Consider the following 17,195-nt stretch of genomic DNA (forward strand, 5'->3'; position numbering starts at 1 on the left):
CTTTGCTGCTATGGGAGAATACTCTTACCAAAATCTCCTGGGCCGTAGGTTCAAAACACGATATAGCTCAGTTCCTAGTTTTGAAACAATAAGAGCAACAATGACATCCAACATCGATTCCTTGGCCGTGGAGGCGGATCCCTTGGATGAAATTGCCCTTGACCAAAAGGAATGGAAGTCTCTGGTTCTTTGGCGTCGTCCTGTGCAGACTTTGAAGTATGGAACCATGGAGGCCTGCCAGTTGTTGTTATCTTTTACCGCCAAGCTGCTTAATCTGTGGCTGATGGGCATTATGCTACTATTAGGCTTACTCTGTATTCTGCCTGGACCACATGCGGAGTTCGTGATTTCCTGCCAGCAAAGATTTGGATTTGTAGTATACTGGCTGGGTCTGGGTGTTCTGTCATCAGTTGGCTTTGGCACTGGCTTACACACCTTTCTGCTCTACCTGGGTCCCCACTTAGCAGCAGTCACTTTGGCCGCCTACGAGTGTCAGACTCTGGACTTCCCCACTCCACCCTATCCAGACATGAAGGTTTGCCCACAGGAGCCGTACAAGCACAATATACCAGATGTCTGGGAAATTTTATCAAAGGTCCGACCGGAGGCCTTACTCTGGGGAATCGGGACGGCCCTAGGCGAGTTGCCGCCATATTTTATGGCCCGTAGAGCTCGGCTCTCTGGCAAAGAGTTAGACGGAGCGGAGGCGGAGAAGTTATTGGCGGCCAAACGAAAAAGCGGTAACCTCAACGTTTTGGATCGCGCAAAATTGTTCACGGAGCGTGTAATGCGAAAAGTGGGCTTCCTGGGAATTCTACTATGCGCCAGCATTCCCAATCCTTTGTTCGATCTGGCTGGTATCACTTGCGGTCACTTCCTGGTGCCATTTTGGAAGTTCTTTGTGGCCACCCTAATTGGCAAGGCATTTGTCAAAGCCACCATACAACAGTTGTTCGTCATCGCGTCACTTACCGAGAATCTGGTGAACAAGTTTGTGGACTGTCTGGGCGACTTACCCTGTCTTGGACCCCAGTTTCAGCAGATCATCCAGAACCTTTTGCACTCCACCAAGCAGCAGATGCATGGCCACGGCAAATCGGATTCCCTGGCATATCTGGGCGTGCTAGTTCGAGTCTTTGAGTTTTGCGCCTTTATCATGGTCGCATGTTTTGTAATTTCCTCGTTGAATTGCCTGGCCCAAATCCGCTGCAAACGCGAGCAGGAGAGGAAGCGCAAGATGCGAGGACTAGAGATGATCCTATATGCCGATAAAGAGGCCTCCTCATCAGAGGAGTTTACCGTCTAAGCAGCAAATATATTTTTTACTTCTGAAGGGGAGTATTAAGATTTCCATTTGTTAAATAGCTCTGCAAGATCTTGGCTTAAATCCTTTAGTCTGTATTTCTTTAAGCGTATGATCAAAAATTCGTCTTGAGTCCAACATTTTGAAAATTTTTTAATCGTCTTTTGGAATTTCTTCTATACTTACTTCAGCTTGAGAGATGATTGTTAAAGAAATCTTAAATTAACGTTTTATATTCTTTATTTTATTATAATTAGTTTGTTCTTGGATTTGGGTTCTGTTTCTTGCATTGTTATTGTTTGTTGTGTCTTGTTGATGATCTGTGTGTTTCTATATGTTCAATGCCATCGTAATTATTATCATTGTACAAGTACATTTATATTCAACAGCAATTTAACACAAAGCTAAGCATTACTTTACGCGATCCCTTACTTAGGCTTAATCATTCGATTCGGGTTAGTATGTTGATCTCATCGTTAATCATTAATTTCTTCTCGCTTTTAGGTATGCATACTTATATATTCTTGTTCAACCAATGGCAATAACTCTAAAAGTTGTGGACTTGTTCTGTTTGTTCCGAATGCGTGCAATAACTTAATCAGGAAAATAATGCTTTCGATACTCCCTAGAGGAGTAACGATCCAAAATCGGCTCTATTGCAAAATTTCGTCTAACATTTGCACTACGATTTACTGTCCGTGGATATCTCTTCCTTCTCGGGTGTATACCTAGTCAATCTATACTTAAATAGCTTTTAAGCCCATAGTTATCCTTTGAGGGAGTTTAGACCCTTGGCTCACTTCACACAAAAAGTATTTCATTTACATCTGCAAGTATATATGATTTCCTACCGAACTTAGAAGTTTTGTTAGTAATTTCAATCATAAAGCCGGAGAGTGTAAAATGTCATTTTCGGATTACGGTGTCGCTATTATTCTTAGGTACATACACACATGTACCGTACATTTACATATAATAAGTAGAGTTAGACTAATTGCGGCAAAGTCTTTTCGAGATTTAGAGACTGTAGATGGTAAAAAAAAGTAATCTTAACACATTTTAACACTTACACTGGGAAACGAAAAGCTCTCCCCACCACCACCACAAACCTTCATGTTACTATCGTTTACAAAACATCGGGAACGACCTGTTGCTGGGTCTACAAACTATTCGGATCGTAATTCCCGATCGACTTGCCAGTCCAGTTCGAATTCCCAATTGTAATTTTTAGGTAAATATAATATGTATATTTTAACTACACTCATTATACGACATGATCTAACCGATTTTCACCAGTGGGGAGTAGGCATGCGATTACGAGTACAATTACGATTAGATATTACAATACAATCTTGCCTAAACGTTTTATTGACGCATAATTTTCAGTATTCAATATTCCTGTATTGCATAAATTAGCATTGTGATTATTCAGTTAATTATTATTTAGTATCATTTATTATCATCGTTTTTAAGTAATTAAGATTAATTTGTTGCCATGTATGAATGTGGTTTCTTTTTCTTTAGCTCATACACACACATAACATATACTCTATTCAATGAGTTTCCTTCAGCTTAACTGGCCTTTTGGTTTTTTTCATTTTCTCTTCTAAAATTTGACGCCTAATACAATTTGCTTATAATTTTGGTTAAAAATTCAATTTATCATAATACCATTTTCCTATAATTTATGATATAGTATAAGACGCTTGTAGTTTTACAAATTAGAGAGGGGGCAAAAGAAGATCGAAACGAATAGATACTTTTTCAGCGCAATTTATGCCTAGAAGATTAGTTAATTTAGTTATCGGGTTTTCAATTACTGCTAAGTACAAAACTAATTTAATTTGACTTAATCGCATTGATCATCCACTCCGATTAGTGTTTAATTTTGCACTTAATTTGATATATATTTTTTTTTTGTTTTTATTTTCTGGCTTTAGCAAAGGAGATAATGGGATATTATTTATTATCTGGGAAATGAAAATTGAGGAGCCACAAAACTATTAAACTATCCGGGCCTATGGAAGTAGTTTGAAAGACAAATTTTTAGCAGCGGAAAATTCTTACTTATTGCTTCTTAGTATAAGTATTATTATTAAGACTTGCATCTGTATTTGTAGTATGTACGATATATTAAAAAAATATTAACGGCGGGAAGTACTACAATCATTTTGAAGCATTTTTAGTTTGGTTTTTCTCAAGTTACTCTCTCGTACAATATCATCATGTTTCCTGACACACACATCGTCGTCAATATAGTAATATATATATGTGATCGTTATCATTCGATTTTGTAGCAAAATGTTTCAACTCTGTTTATGTATTGTTACGTTGTTTAATTTTGTGTAGAATTCCATTTTGGTTGATTGTAGAAAATTGTATTCGGACACTTCTGTAGGTTAAAATGCATGCCACGTTTCGTCACGTTCTCAATTTAGTTGTATCAAAAGCAAAAGATTTCACTGTATTGTCCTTAATGTCTCAGAATATTTCCGTTTAGCATTTGGTTTTTCTTTTTCGGTTCTTTAATGAGGAATGAGTCTCTCGCTGAAATGTTTCTTTCGCTTCTTTTGGGAGTCTCTCTCTGGATGTCTGGATACCCCAAGAATGATGATCATCGATCGGCCAAATTCAGACTTCCAAGTGGACAATGGTGAGTAGAGTGGTAGGTGAAAAATTGTATAGATGACAGTTTGCGTTAGAAGTTTCGATTTTTGGTTTTCTTTTTTTTTTTTTGTAATGTTTGTAAGTATATTGTCGACTACTTATGTACATCCCTTGTTTTGGTTGATCTTCTTGTGTCCATTTTGTGATTAGAATTCAGCTTAATTTTTGTAAAAACGCCCTGGCCAACACTGCCAGTTATTTATCTCAAATTTGTAAGATTCGGAAGTTGTATATTAATGACAGTTATCGGTTATTCTTGTTGAGCTTTAATACTTCTTACGGTTTCTGTTCACAATTCAATTAAATGCTTACGATTGTATCTTTCAAATGTTAGTTAACCTCTCGGAATCAGCGATTACTTCCGGATTCGTTTTACAATAGTTTTTAGGGATCTTTGTCTGTGCTTATTGAACGCAACCCGCTATGCAAACTAAGTGTTTAATGGAATTCAAATCTAATTGCTTTCTAAACATACAATAATTCTCTAAATAAATGCCAACATACTTGCACAAAATAAAAAAAAAAAGAACTTTTTCTGTTTTGGTTTCCTTTTTGGGGATATGGATTTGAGGGATCTTGTTAGCCAGCCTGTAGTTTTAATCAGTTAAATCATAAATGATATATAATATTTATAAACTATTTACAAGTGCATTGGTTATCCGACAGAACAGCAAAGTTCTGCCCAATGCGGTCGAGATTCTGCTTGGGTACGAGTAGAGATCTCTTTATAATACACCCTGCGCGGTGATGTCCACACTAATTGTTGTTAAATATAGTCTTACAGTCCTGAAAAGAAGGTAAGGAATTAATAAATATGCTAGTTAGTCACACTGATTATACTCACTTCATTTAATGCTCTGCAAATATCCATAAATTTACTTAATAAAGTACAGATTATTGTGCTCAAGTCAATCGGTCCTTCCATGCCTTGCCTGGTCCTAGACGAACCATTCATCCTTCTGCGCAGCGCCGACGGCGTTGGCATTGGGATGGCCGGCTCCGGCGATGTTCGTCTGGCTGAGCCCGGCGGAATTGTGCGAAAGATCTTGACCTAATTGACGGAATTTGCCAAGCACCAAATGGGACGGACTTTGGTGGCCATCTTCAAGTAGTTGTGTGGAGTGCGGTGGTACCCGGATGGTCCCGCAGGGTGATGCCAGTTTCCCGACGTCGGCAGTTGTGTGTGCTCCCGCGTCAGTGTCCCGCCGACACTGATGCCATGGTAGTGCAGATGCTTCGACGACCCGTTCGTGTCGGCCGTGTGATGCACTGAGGGAAAAGCACTGGTTATTCTGGGTATCCCAAATCATCTATTTGAGACTTACCCTGGAGAGCGGTGTTTTGGTTGGCGGCGTTCTCATCCTGGCGCCGGCACACGCAAATGGCCACTGCCACGATGAGCGCACTTAGGACAAGCAGGACTCCAACGACAATCAAGACGAACCAGGTCATATCCAGCCCGAAAACGGTGCTGCTCGCCTCACCTTTAAGGAAACATAAGAAAGTTAATGTAAAGTCCATAAGGAAATACAAAAATATACTCACTCTGGCAGAGATTCTGCACTGATTCGTCGGAGTTGTCGCCACAGTGGTTAATCCCGTCGCACAGGAGATCAGGATGAATGCAGAACTCGCGGGTGGCGCAGGTGAAATCCTTGCAGGTGTGCTCTGTAAGGAAATTGTCTTGTAATGGGATCTGCACGGACTCAACGAGCACGGCCTCCACTTACTGGGATCCTTCACCGATGTAATCACCAACTTGAAGCCATTGGCATCCGTTCCCCAGCCATCGGTCACGTACTTCAGAGTCACAAAGTTCGTGCGCGTCAGAAGCGCGTTGACGGTGTTCTTTGTGTTCCGACAGGAGATGTCAATCTGCAAGTTAAAGTATCCACAAATTAGTATTTGCTGGTTTATCATCAATTACAGTAACGAGCCATCGCCGTATGCAAATGCTAGCAATGATTTACGTTCTAAGTAATTGCAGGGCTGAGGGCCACGGAATTTAGCTATGATTATAGGTGGGCTTATTTATTGCCTGTCATGTTGTAGGGGAAATAATTGAAAAAAGAGGTATTATAACATGGATTGTTTCCATTTTTGAAATGGAAAGGAGAATCGATAATTACTTTTTTTAAGTATTTCTTTCCTTCTTGCAGCTTGCAACTCACTTTGAAGGATATATTCGTAAGCCGACAAAAATGAAAGAAGCTTTTCTGCAGTGCAAAGGAGAGCTGAGTAGCAACTTTTCGTATTTCAATCGGAAACCACTGATGAATTGACATCGGGAATCAGGAGTCTGGAATGAGGAACCAGAGCAGGCAACCCGCTTAAACTGCGGGCCACGTATTGATGTGCTCTGATTCTGTGGTTAATTTCCCATCAGCATATGTGCACCTGCAAAGCATACTGCATTTCGCAGACAATGAGGCGGGAAAGGTGGGCAGGAAGGCGTCGTTGGCATCGAGTGGCATCACATTCCTCTCCCATGACACCTGTCCTTTTGGGCCCGCATGCAAGTGTGCAACAGTCTGGGTGGCACAATGGAAATTAAGCCCAATTTACACCCATGAATATTCAAGTATCACACTGGGAAATTCATTTCTAAACTTGACTACTTTGGATTTTATAAGTTTTTTATATAATTTATGTTTTAAAAACTTTTCAATGATTAAGAAAACTATAAAATGGTTGTTATGCCTTTCATAAACTTGTTCATATGGATCAGACTTTAAGCCTTTGCCATTATCAAGGCAATTTTGATAATTTCGAAATTATGTTATTTGCAGAAGATTGTCAAAATTGGCAAGATTAATAGATGGATTTCCTCAGAGGAAGTCAGTTTGACATCAAGATATCCTTGGATATGTAGATATTTTTTGCCTATCAAAACATTCCTGAACTTTTTCCATTTTCCAGCCATTGCATTGTCTTATTGATGAGCTACAAAAAGCATTTAATTTGATTCCGCAATTAATTTGCAGAGCTTGGCAAACTTTTTACACTGTCGTCTGCTGGTTGGTCACGTTATCGCCATCGCCATTCACATTCTCATCCTCGCCAGCACCAGCGCCACCGCCGATGCCGCAAAGTGTAAAATGATGATGATGTCTCCGCCTCCTTTGAGGTCCTTGCCACTTCCCTTCCGTTTGGCACGTGTATGCGTCACGTCGCCTGGTTCATCACCAGGACCCACTACCTACTCCCACTCCCACTCCCACACTCCATCCCACTTCATCACCCACCCGCAGCTGTGTAAATTTGTAATGTTGTTGGCTTTGGCTCATGAAAGTTCCACTGGGTGTTCATCAATGTCCTCCCAGGACACCCCTCCACATACCCCAACATTTGTAGGCTTTGCTGTGGCTGCCTTTCTTGACACAGCGTCCTGGTCCTGGTCTTGGTCCTCCCTCGTCCCGTCATGTGTGCTCCAGCATCTTCGACGTGCCGCGCTTTGTGGCATATTTTACCTACCTCCCCCTGACACTTTTTCCCCGCCATCGCTTTGTGCTGCTTGTCAGCAGCGTCTATGTGTGCTGGAAAATTTTAATTTTGAATTTTTGCGGCCACCGCCCAACTTGATGCAGTGACAACTTCTTTTGTCAAAAACTATTTACATATTCGTAAAATTGTATTCGTTTCTATGGTTTTTTTTTCTTCTCTTTTTTGGCCTTTGCTGTGGCCAGCGTGGATAAAATTTACATACTTTTGCCACTTTGCTAGAGTCACTAGATTGGTGGCAAGCTGTTGTAGTAGGGAAAGTGGTTTCAGCTCAAGTCATATTCATAAATCCTAGCCGAGGCACACTCTTGCTCCACTCCAAATGGCCGGGAACTTACAAAGCTGCTTAGGTGGCAAATACCGCAAGTCGTCTGATTCCCAACTTCTGCATCTTCAAATATGCACAGAGGGACTGCAAAACAAGTCACTCGACAAATATATATAATCGCCAAGGTACTTATCGCAACCTTTTAGGTGTCGACTGAATAGGTAAGGGTACTCTTTATACTGGCTTATTAAAAATGTGATTTTGAAGGGAAAATAGAAATAGAGGAAAGTAGTCCTAGCTTAAAAAGATATGTTTGCCAAATGTAAGAATCAGTTTAATAGAATTACTTATAATTATCTTCATCCACTCAGCAGCTTGCAATGCAATAAATTCGCTTGATTAATTTAATTAAGATACATGTATTTAATCCATAAAATAGAATAAATATATTTATTGCAACAGCACGTCTGGCCACAAATTACTACTTCGGATGGCCGATGAGTGTTTCTTAATTTGACAGGCGGCATTGCAACCTTCTAATGGCCAAATGAGGCGATTTTAGTGATTCAGTGCCTCATCCATTCTCGTTGTTTTGGCCATGAAGGCGTACGTGCGTGCTGACCTTGTTTGATTTAAGGTTGTGACCCCATCCCAATCCCATTTTCCTTCTTCCCATCCGATTCCGCATCTCTCTTTTGCGGCCCATTGAGTGATGGCGCCTGTTGAGCTCGCTTGTTGTTGGTCTCCTTGCCATCGTCCTCGCTGATTTGGCAGAACGATTTTACGATACTTTCGCTTTTATGGCCTTCCATTCGCCTGCTAACTTATTTACGATGGGTTCTCTTCGAGGCGACCAGACGGCCAGGCGGGCAGGCGAACCTGCTCCAAATCACTGTTGCCCTGGTCCTTGGATAATAACTGTCACACGAACTGCCATCTCAAGCACTGAGCCCTCATAATTAAGGTTAATTTTGTTGCCATCGATATTGACGTGGCTTGGTTGGCGGCGGAGCGCTCAATGATGTTCGAAGATGACTCTTATTTCGGGGCATGCAAAAACCAACAAAATGACTTACTTTACGATCTAATTTCAGTTGCCATTTCGACTTGCTTTTTAGCTGCAGCTTTTGTTACAGGTTATAACCAGAGTTTTATTTGGGAAATTTCAACATATTTAATGTGATTACTTTGTATTAAGGTGGAGTTCAGATGTCTGTTGGGGTAAATACAACACAATATTTCCTACCTTCTCTCTTGGAATCGGCGATCGCAGTTACCGAGGCGCCAAACTTAACATAGCTTTAGACCACAACAACAGTGTGGCCAATTACAAACATAGCGTAAAATCACAAATACTGAACTAAAAGTGCACTGACTATCGATATTTTTTGTCCCGCGACACATACATTTTAAACATTTCTTGCTTTCAGTTAGTACTTGTTTTCATATCTTCAAATATGAAGTTCGCTAAAATTTTAGCGGTGACCCTGTTAATCTGACCAACCTAAATGTCAGTTGCACTCAATCTTTACCATAGAAAATGACAGGGCTTTGGCAGTGGCCCAGTGTCAGTGGCTCCGGACAAGTAGTCCTAGATCCACGAGGGCCACCACTAGAACCATCAGTAGAAGGAAAATTGGGTCGCGCGCCACACAGGCGACAGAAAGCGGCTGAAACATTTTTGTTTTCAGCTTTGGCACATACAGTTTCAAGGTTTTCCCCAGAGAGCGGGTGAAAGCGGGGGTTGGTGGGATGTTGGCTTTGGCTGGCATTTTTCTAATTTTCTAGTTGAACATTTTTTATGCACATTTTTTTTTAGTGGCACTGTCGCAGCTTCCTTTGGCAAATAAAGGATTTGGCTTATGCGCGCTCTATTTGTGGCCACTTTCCTTGGCTCACATTGCACAAACCACCAGTACCGCCCCCTGCATTTTCCCTTTTTACCACACCCTCTACCCTCTCTCCTTAGCCAACCCGCAGACCGCATTAAATAATGCAGTGAGTGGGCGGAAAGTGAAGGGTGTGGCGAATGAAAAATGGAAATTGTTGCTGATAAAATCACAGAGCTATCAGCAGAAGAAGCTGCACCAGAAGCTGTTGCCGCATTGCAGCCGCAGTGGCAGCCAAGCCACCCACATTCCCAACAGCACAAAAACACCCAACCACCCATTTTCCCCAACCTGCCACACGACATCCTTGCTGGCTGTCATCATTGCAAATGTTGCAGCGACAAAATTATGCCTGCATGTGTGTCCGGGTATGTGGAGCATCCCATGTTGGGCTGAGCGGAAGCCCCACAGGGATTGAACCTAAAATGTCAGAGGCATCAACGTGATCTGGATAATGCGGTGGCTGCGGCTGCCACGCCCCCATTCCAGATACTACCTCCCTCTCCTCCCATTATAGCCAACAAATTGCAGTGGATTCATAAGGCCCACAGACTCCCACCCAACAATCCAACCAACTATCCACCCAACCGCCTTCGAGTGTCGCAAACTAAGCAATGATTGGCCTTAACTATCGACATGTGATGCCAGAGCATATTTACATATATGTAAGGATGTGTGGCGACACAGGATTCCTTAAACGTTACTTAACCATCTTGGGATGCAGCTCCAGGGATGTGGCATGTAATCGATAGGGGAATACATCAATGGGTTCTGTTCTCCCTGGCCAATTTCAAGGAAAGTTTTACAAGACATTATCAAAATTAAGTTGTCTTTTGAGATAAGGTAATTGTTTAAATTAAATAAATTAATAAGAACATGTGTCAGAACATTCCTGTTCTGTGCATTTTCATGCATAATTCAATACTTTTTATAAAGTAATAAAAACATAAACCGAATATATTATGCTAATCATAATTTAAGTTTCAGTGTATGAAAATTAGGGTGTTGAAGTCTTTTTTACGGTATGAACCTTAGCAAATGATTCCATAATGAAGGTGGGTATGAAAATATATATATGAATATGCACGCTGATGGCCTGGATAGTATCTTCTCCCAGCTGGGACAAATTAAATATACATTACCCGCCCCATGTAAACACATCGTTGTTTCCGATGGTTAAACAAACGAATCAAAAATCTATAAATAAATATTTATATTTCTGTGGGCGGGCATTTTCTGGTTTTCTTTTTTTCTTTTTGTATTGATCTGATTTGGACACACTATACTCGTATGTTGCAAGAGTATCAATGACTCTTATTTGATTACGAAAATGGAGAGGCAACGTCATTTAATTCACTTAGCATATATGCACATTTGCATACATATCATTCTGCCATGAGTGATTCTAATTTGAATTGCCTGTTTCACAGTTCACTTCGTAATAATTCAATCTACTGTGCACCAACATCCATCTCCACAAATCTGTCCACGTACATATGCACATAATTACAGCTCTGTGCTATCTACCTCCCACATCCACTCCCAATAGTTAACCTATCCTCCCAGGAATCCGATACACCATGTACATGGATTGCACCAGTAGCAAAATCAGACTGCGTTCCTGCCACAATTTAATTGTTCACACGGCGCTGGGCGACTCACTCACGTGATTAGCCATTTCCAGGCGAATCAATAAACTGATGGCGTTGCACTGATGCACCCAGGGAAAAACTGGTATTAAAGTACTGTAGAGGTTCAGAAACTCTTAGGTCTAAACTTACTTTTAGAAGAGCAGAACTCTCAACGACATAAAACTATGTTTTAATATCGAAATAAGATTACAGTTAATTTCAGGTTCCAAGCTTTAGATACTTTACTCTTCTAAATATATTTTCTTCTTATCATTGAGTTATTCCCTTAATGTAACCTTATATACTAACATCAGTGTAAAATGCTGTGTAACAGATTCACTTTACCTTTTCGATTTGCATATGCAAATCTGCAATTTTGCTAATAAAAATGTGGGGCACGTATCGCACCCGCAGGCGTTCTTTTTTTATACGTTAAAGGCAGATTCCGATGTTGGCATAATTACCAGACTAAGAGGACGGGGGATTCATGGACTCACCTTTGGTGTGGCAACGGCATGGGCTCCATCATACACTAGCAGGTGATCGTTGCAGTCGAGCTGCAACATATCGAAACGTAGCATGAAGCGCTGCAGGACCGAGTGAGTCTGGAAGGTGATGATGCAGTCCAGATTTCTCTCGTTCTGTGACCAGAGCACGGCTCCATCGATTTTCCGATACAGTTGCTGGAGGAAGTGGTTCTTGCACAGCGACTGCATGTAATCTGCAAGGATGGAAACAATTATAACTTTAATTAAAAATAATATTTATTATAAAGTATTTCAAAACTAAGATGCATACTTATGTAAATCCCATAATCCTATAGTCTCTGCAATCTTTATTTAATTATGTGACTTCTCTACTTCGATAAAATGAATCCTTATTTCTCACTTGCAACTTCTTGAACCACACTTTTGTACATGTATATACATTTATTTCTTTTTTAATATTTCCATAACCCACATATAAGATCAACTCAACCCACCTACTCGTGCAACCCATCACTGCCACACAGAAATCTGCAGGACGTCTCCGGTGGCAACTTCCTTTGGCTTAATGGCGTTGCGGCGTCTCGTGCGCTGCGCCGGAAAATGTGCACTTAAATTTTAATGGAAGGATGAAAAATTCATTTACGCTTCGCTTCGCGTATTACTTGCACATGTTCCCGAGCTCACTAGTTGCGTTTATTATGCCTTTCCAGACTGCAGTTTGGCAACTGGAAAACTGGCAACTAGATGCGGTAGATTTGCATAATGCCTGATCAGAAATTCAACGCACACGTTAATACCTAATCTACTCATAAAACGGTCAAAGGAATAAGTTTTCAAAAATGTGAAAATGGCTTTAGCATGAATGTTATTAGTTAAAGTAAAAATCCAAAAAGAATAATAATACAAACTTACTCAAAGAAAACAATTGTTTTAAGTAAATAGTCACGTTATAACGGTGATTGTCAGTGTGCCCAGCGCGTAATAAACCAAAAAGATCGAATTTTACATTCTATTACCATTTGTTGAAATTTAACTAATTTAAAATTACTTTAACAAATTTGATAGTGTTAGAATATAGCGGTACCATAAAGAAGAAAATCACACTTTTACACTGACACTAACACTCTCACACTAAGTAACAATATCTACTTTTACGAATAACTTTTCCAACATTGGGCCACTTTTGGTGATAAGTTTGAATGGTCCAAGGGGACAGTTTCCGTGCTGAACTTTTAATTTGCCGCGCCGCGGCTCAATCAAAACGACGTCGACGGACAAGAGCGCCGGGAAGTCATTGGGAAGCCAGCTGGAGACAAGCGGCAATGCGAAAATAATATCGCATTATTTAAGCAACTTTTAATTAGTTTGATGGCGCAAACTATGGCGCTTAAGTGCCAAATGCATTAACATGAAACGAGAGCCATTCAGAGGAGCTGCTCCTGCCAGTTGGCCAGAGGACATCGCCGCATGCAAATGAAACAGGGACTCGGACTCGTCTCATCGTACATACACTACCCTGCTGTAAAAGCAATGTGGACATCGGGGCGGATTTTTAATGAAACACAATAATGTGTATGTGAGAGAGAGAAGTGGGCATAGCTAGGGGCGAGTTTAAGTGGGGCCTCCCTAAGCTTACGTGCGCCTGATTTCAGGCAATTTCCTGCCTAGCAACCGCTTCCGCTCCCGCCGCCGCACTAATTCAATTTCGCCCCCCAATAAAACGCACACGAAAAGATGACGCCGCATCCGGGGCTTGCTGAGATGCGGGGTAGGGAGGAGATGGTTTCAGCTTTGTCAGGAGCAGGAGCACGCCCAAGGAATTTACTACAAATTCGTTTTACGCCCAGCAAAGGAGACGCCTGGTGGATGGGCAAAAAGAGCCATCATGTGAACTCTCTCTCCTGGATCCCAGCGAATGCCTCATTTTCGGTCACAAATGTTGTCGTCGCCGCGTTGCCAACTTCAAAATTGAATTCACAATTTGGATTGAATTGCTGACAGACTTGGCTGCCCTTTGTTTTAGTCCCTATTGGTTTAATGCACAGTGGAAAATGAATAGTGAATGTCGAGCTGTTAGGTTATAAAAACTATAGCATACTTATTAGGGTAGTAAGAGCTTAAAGGGAGCATTGCTAAATATTTTACAAAAATTTGATATTATTTATATATTAAAACCAAAAATTCATAATTTGTTTTATTAATTACTAAGCTCATACAGTTATCTTTTTTTCCTTGTGTATTTCCTCAACCAAAAAAAAAAAAGAATCAACTGCCTGACTAGGTAGAGAGTTTTTCCTGCTTTATATGTAATTGGCAATTTCGTTACACATTTCGCTTTGATCTCCGGCAAAGTAAATAGCCGAGTGTAGCAAAGAGCTGAGCTGGTGGCGTAAAGGTGGGTGGTGGAAACGCCCCTCCTTTGCCACCTGCACAAATTGGCCGCAAGCCACTTGGTAAGTAATTTTCCGTGGCTTTTCAGGCGGTAGTGGAAATTTTTCGGAGGCACCTAGCTATTTCGCTAGCTTCCTTACTTTGTTTCAACATTCAACATTCTAGTGAATAAACAAACAAGAGAAAAATAACTTACGAGTCATGACCTTAACGAGGGATTAACAGATTAGCGTTAAGTAATGGCTCACAATCATGATACCAACAAAATATGACCGTAACATAAGAGCCAGTTTGTATTTGGCCAGGCTAATGGGTTTTTTATTAAGGTTGGTGGTAAAAAAAAATGGAAATTTTAGGAAACATAAGTTATTTGCAATTAAAAAGATTCGGGAAATTAAAAAACTTGGATAGGTAGAAGAGGTTCTCCATTGCTTCAAGATACTAAAAACTTCACATACCCACATTAGATAGTTATAAAAAATTACATGACTTTCTGTTGGGAATCTGTTGGATGAGATATCTGCTGCACTCCCAAATATGTATATCAGAAGTTATGTTATCGGAGCTCTGCGTCCTGATAAATTCACTTGCAGCTGCTGCCGGTTGAATAATTTCACTCAGCTGAGAGTGGAACATCGACAGCGACAAATGGGCCAGCAACGAGATCCATGTGCATCTGTATCTCCTCCATCTGCATCCCATATGGCAATGGCAATGGCTACGAGGCGGAGGTCGGGGGTTGAAGTGAGAAATAGAAATAGAATTTCTGCACAATTTGCCATAGAAATATGGATGAAGCACAAGGGGCGCTGGGGAACCCAGAGAAGAGGGACAAAAGCACAAGGAAATGAACCGGCAGAGACAATTGTAAAATATCAATTACGTTGTGTGGAGTGAAAATGGAGCGCAAAGTGCTCGGTTGCCGTTTCCGTTATCATTGGCTCCTAGGCGGCCAGAAATCCCTCAATCATTTCTGGACAGGATTGCGATGGGATGGAGTAGAGTGGAGCAGAGTTGGCTGTGTTTACTCCCCCGTATGTACGTACATATCGGGATTATCATGCATCTGCGCTGAGGCCCTCGGGGGAGAATAGAGATATACCGAGATAGATGGATTCAAAAGGAGTGGGAGTTTTCGAGTTTGGAGCTGGCGGGAGTGGTAGTTGGGCGTAAAGCAAATCGTGGATGCCTTCGGGCTGTCGTAGCTTTCTATGGGTGTGTGTGTGTCTGTGTGTGAAGTGAAAGACAAACGAAAGCCGCGCAGGACGTTGAAACCCATGTGACATTCATGGCAGCCCCGGGATGGAGTCCCTTTTCCACATCCAACAGATACATTTTCTATAAATTAAGGCATTTCTGACACAATTGCTGCCAGCTTCAGGGAAAACAACTCCATTTGCCAGAGGAGGCGGCATCGCGGATCTGTTGTCTGAAATTGCAACATGCTTCAAGTTCAGCATTTTCATGGGCCTGCACTGAGAATAAGTTAGTGTTAATAAGCAAATTACTATTATAAAGCTTAAAATTTTATTCCCATATGTTTTCTCTTTGGAGTCTTTAACTTAATTCTAAGCTTATTTTCCAAATATAATCTCAATTTCTTTCAGTGCCTTCGTATAGAGATATTCACACATAAGTATGTTTATCTTCAATTTGTTTATGCATTTGCAGGGAAAACCGGAGGAAAATAAATGGGAAGCGGCATAAAACAGATAACGACGACATGGAACAGAGCGAGGAAAACCACTAGGATCTGGAATGAGAACTCGGACGGGGAGCATGGCTTAGTTTTGATGGCTGGGCAGCACAAAAACACAGGAAAAACGGCATTTTCGAAATTAGGGATAATGCCAGGCTTAAATCCTGAGAGTGTCCCACATCAAAAGGGAGATGGCACAAAAATAAGAAAAAAATCCTCAATCTGGTCGACTGGTGTTCATGAAAATATCAAATCCAAAAACTGGCTGAGCCTCATCTGCCACAAAAAGCCAATTTTTTGGTTAATGCCCGGGATTACTTGGTCGGAATATCATTTGCTGAGACTGAGTCACAGGCAAAAGGATTAAAATTGAATAATTAATTTGAGAGCTTTGTTTCTCGCGTTATTAATCGACTAATAAAGCCATAAGATTTCCAGGAGCTGAGAGTCCCTTTTTATGTACACAATTGTGGAACTGCCATCCTAGTAACTTCTATTTGCTGCTCCTTGACTGCTATCTTGATGGTTAAAATCCCTCTATTGCCAGAGGCAATTCGCCAAACAATCTGCAAACGTCCAAGTTGCGGGTCGTCACCATAACTCGCGTCACTTGGAATCGGATCGGTAATGGCACTTGCTGGAGAAGAAGCCATTCTGGAGCTTAATGCTTCCGGCCGAGAATGGCGAAAGGGATGCCGGAAGTGTTTGGTGGTCCTAAATGCGTTTTGGCCCACAACTCCAAGTGCAGTTTTTTCTTCTTCCATTCCATGTCCATGGGACACTAGTTGTCTTCGTTGGCTCTGGCTGGGAAATGATGTTTACTCTGCTTTCTAACTTTGTGCTTCTGCCACGTTTCCTTGGGGCACAGTCACACGCATCAGCCGACCTTCGCAAATAAAGGAATCCTTAGTTGCACTGGGAAAAACTCTACATTTTTATTGACTGTGCTAAGAGTGCTTAAAAACATTTTTAATTTTTATATTTTCAATTTAGTTATATATAAGATTATTTTTTATATTTAATTTAGCTACATATTGCTAAGCCAATACATATATTGAAGTCTGGCAGCACTTAAGTTATCGATAAGTAGTTATAAGTCGATTGGTAGTCGATTGGCCAACTCACAACACCAAAGTGTTTATTGACATCGTTTTAAAGTTTTTAGCTTAAAGTGAATATTTCTTATATAAATAAATAATCATTCATAATGGGATAATAAACCTTATGCCATTTGAATATTATTTCTTCGAGTGTAACTTCATGCCATTTTCTCCTTGAATACATCGAGTCATCGCCATTGACGACACCTTGAGAGCATCGACAAATATAGAACGAAGCTGAATGCCTTGCACGCTGAG

General features: G+C 40.9%; 2 protein-coding genes across 3 annotated transcripts in view; one reads left to right on the forward strand and one right to left on the reverse strand.

Moving 5' to 3' along the window:
* The first annotated feature begins 47 nt into the window (after positions 1–47).
* On the forward strand, positions 48–1,443 carry LOC108114369 (vacuole membrane protein 1). The gene has a single exon (XM_017225319.2). It carries the CDS (start codon positions 101–103, stop codon positions 1,304–1,306), a length of 1,206 nt encoding a protein of 401 aa, XP_017080808.1. The 5' UTR covers positions 48–100; the 3' UTR covers positions 1,307–1,443.
* An 82-nt stretch (positions 1,444–1,525) lies between these two features.
* The window catches only part of LOC108114371, a 33,666-nt gene continuing 17,996 nt past the window's right edge, over positions 1,526–17,195 (reverse strand). For both annotated transcript variants that reach the window (XM_017225323.2, XM_017225322.2), the window contains exons 3-8: positions 11,757–11,980; positions 5,701–5,845; positions 5,516–5,638; positions 5,296–5,454; positions 4,815–5,239; positions 1,526–4,756 (exon numbers count right to left, since the gene is read on the reverse strand). In XM_017225323.2, coding sequence (XP_017080812.1) covers positions 5,022–5,239; positions 5,296–5,454; positions 5,516–5,638; positions 5,701–5,845; positions 11,757–11,980 — 869 coding nt within the window. In that variant the 3' untranslated portion in view covers positions 1,526–4,756; positions 4,815–5,021. The remainder of the gene's footprint in view (positions 4,757–4,814; positions 5,240–5,295; positions 5,455–5,515; positions 5,639–5,700; positions 5,846–11,756; positions 11,981–17,195) is intronic.

This window comes from Drosophila eugracilis, unplaced genomic scaffold (genome assembly GCF_018153835.1).
Source record: "Drosophila eugracilis isolate 14026-0451.02 unplaced genomic scaffold, ASM1815383v1 contig_2154, whole genome shotgun sequence".
Classification (NCBI taxonomy): Eukaryota; Metazoa; Arthropoda; class Insecta; order Diptera; family Drosophilidae; genus Drosophila; species Drosophila eugracilis.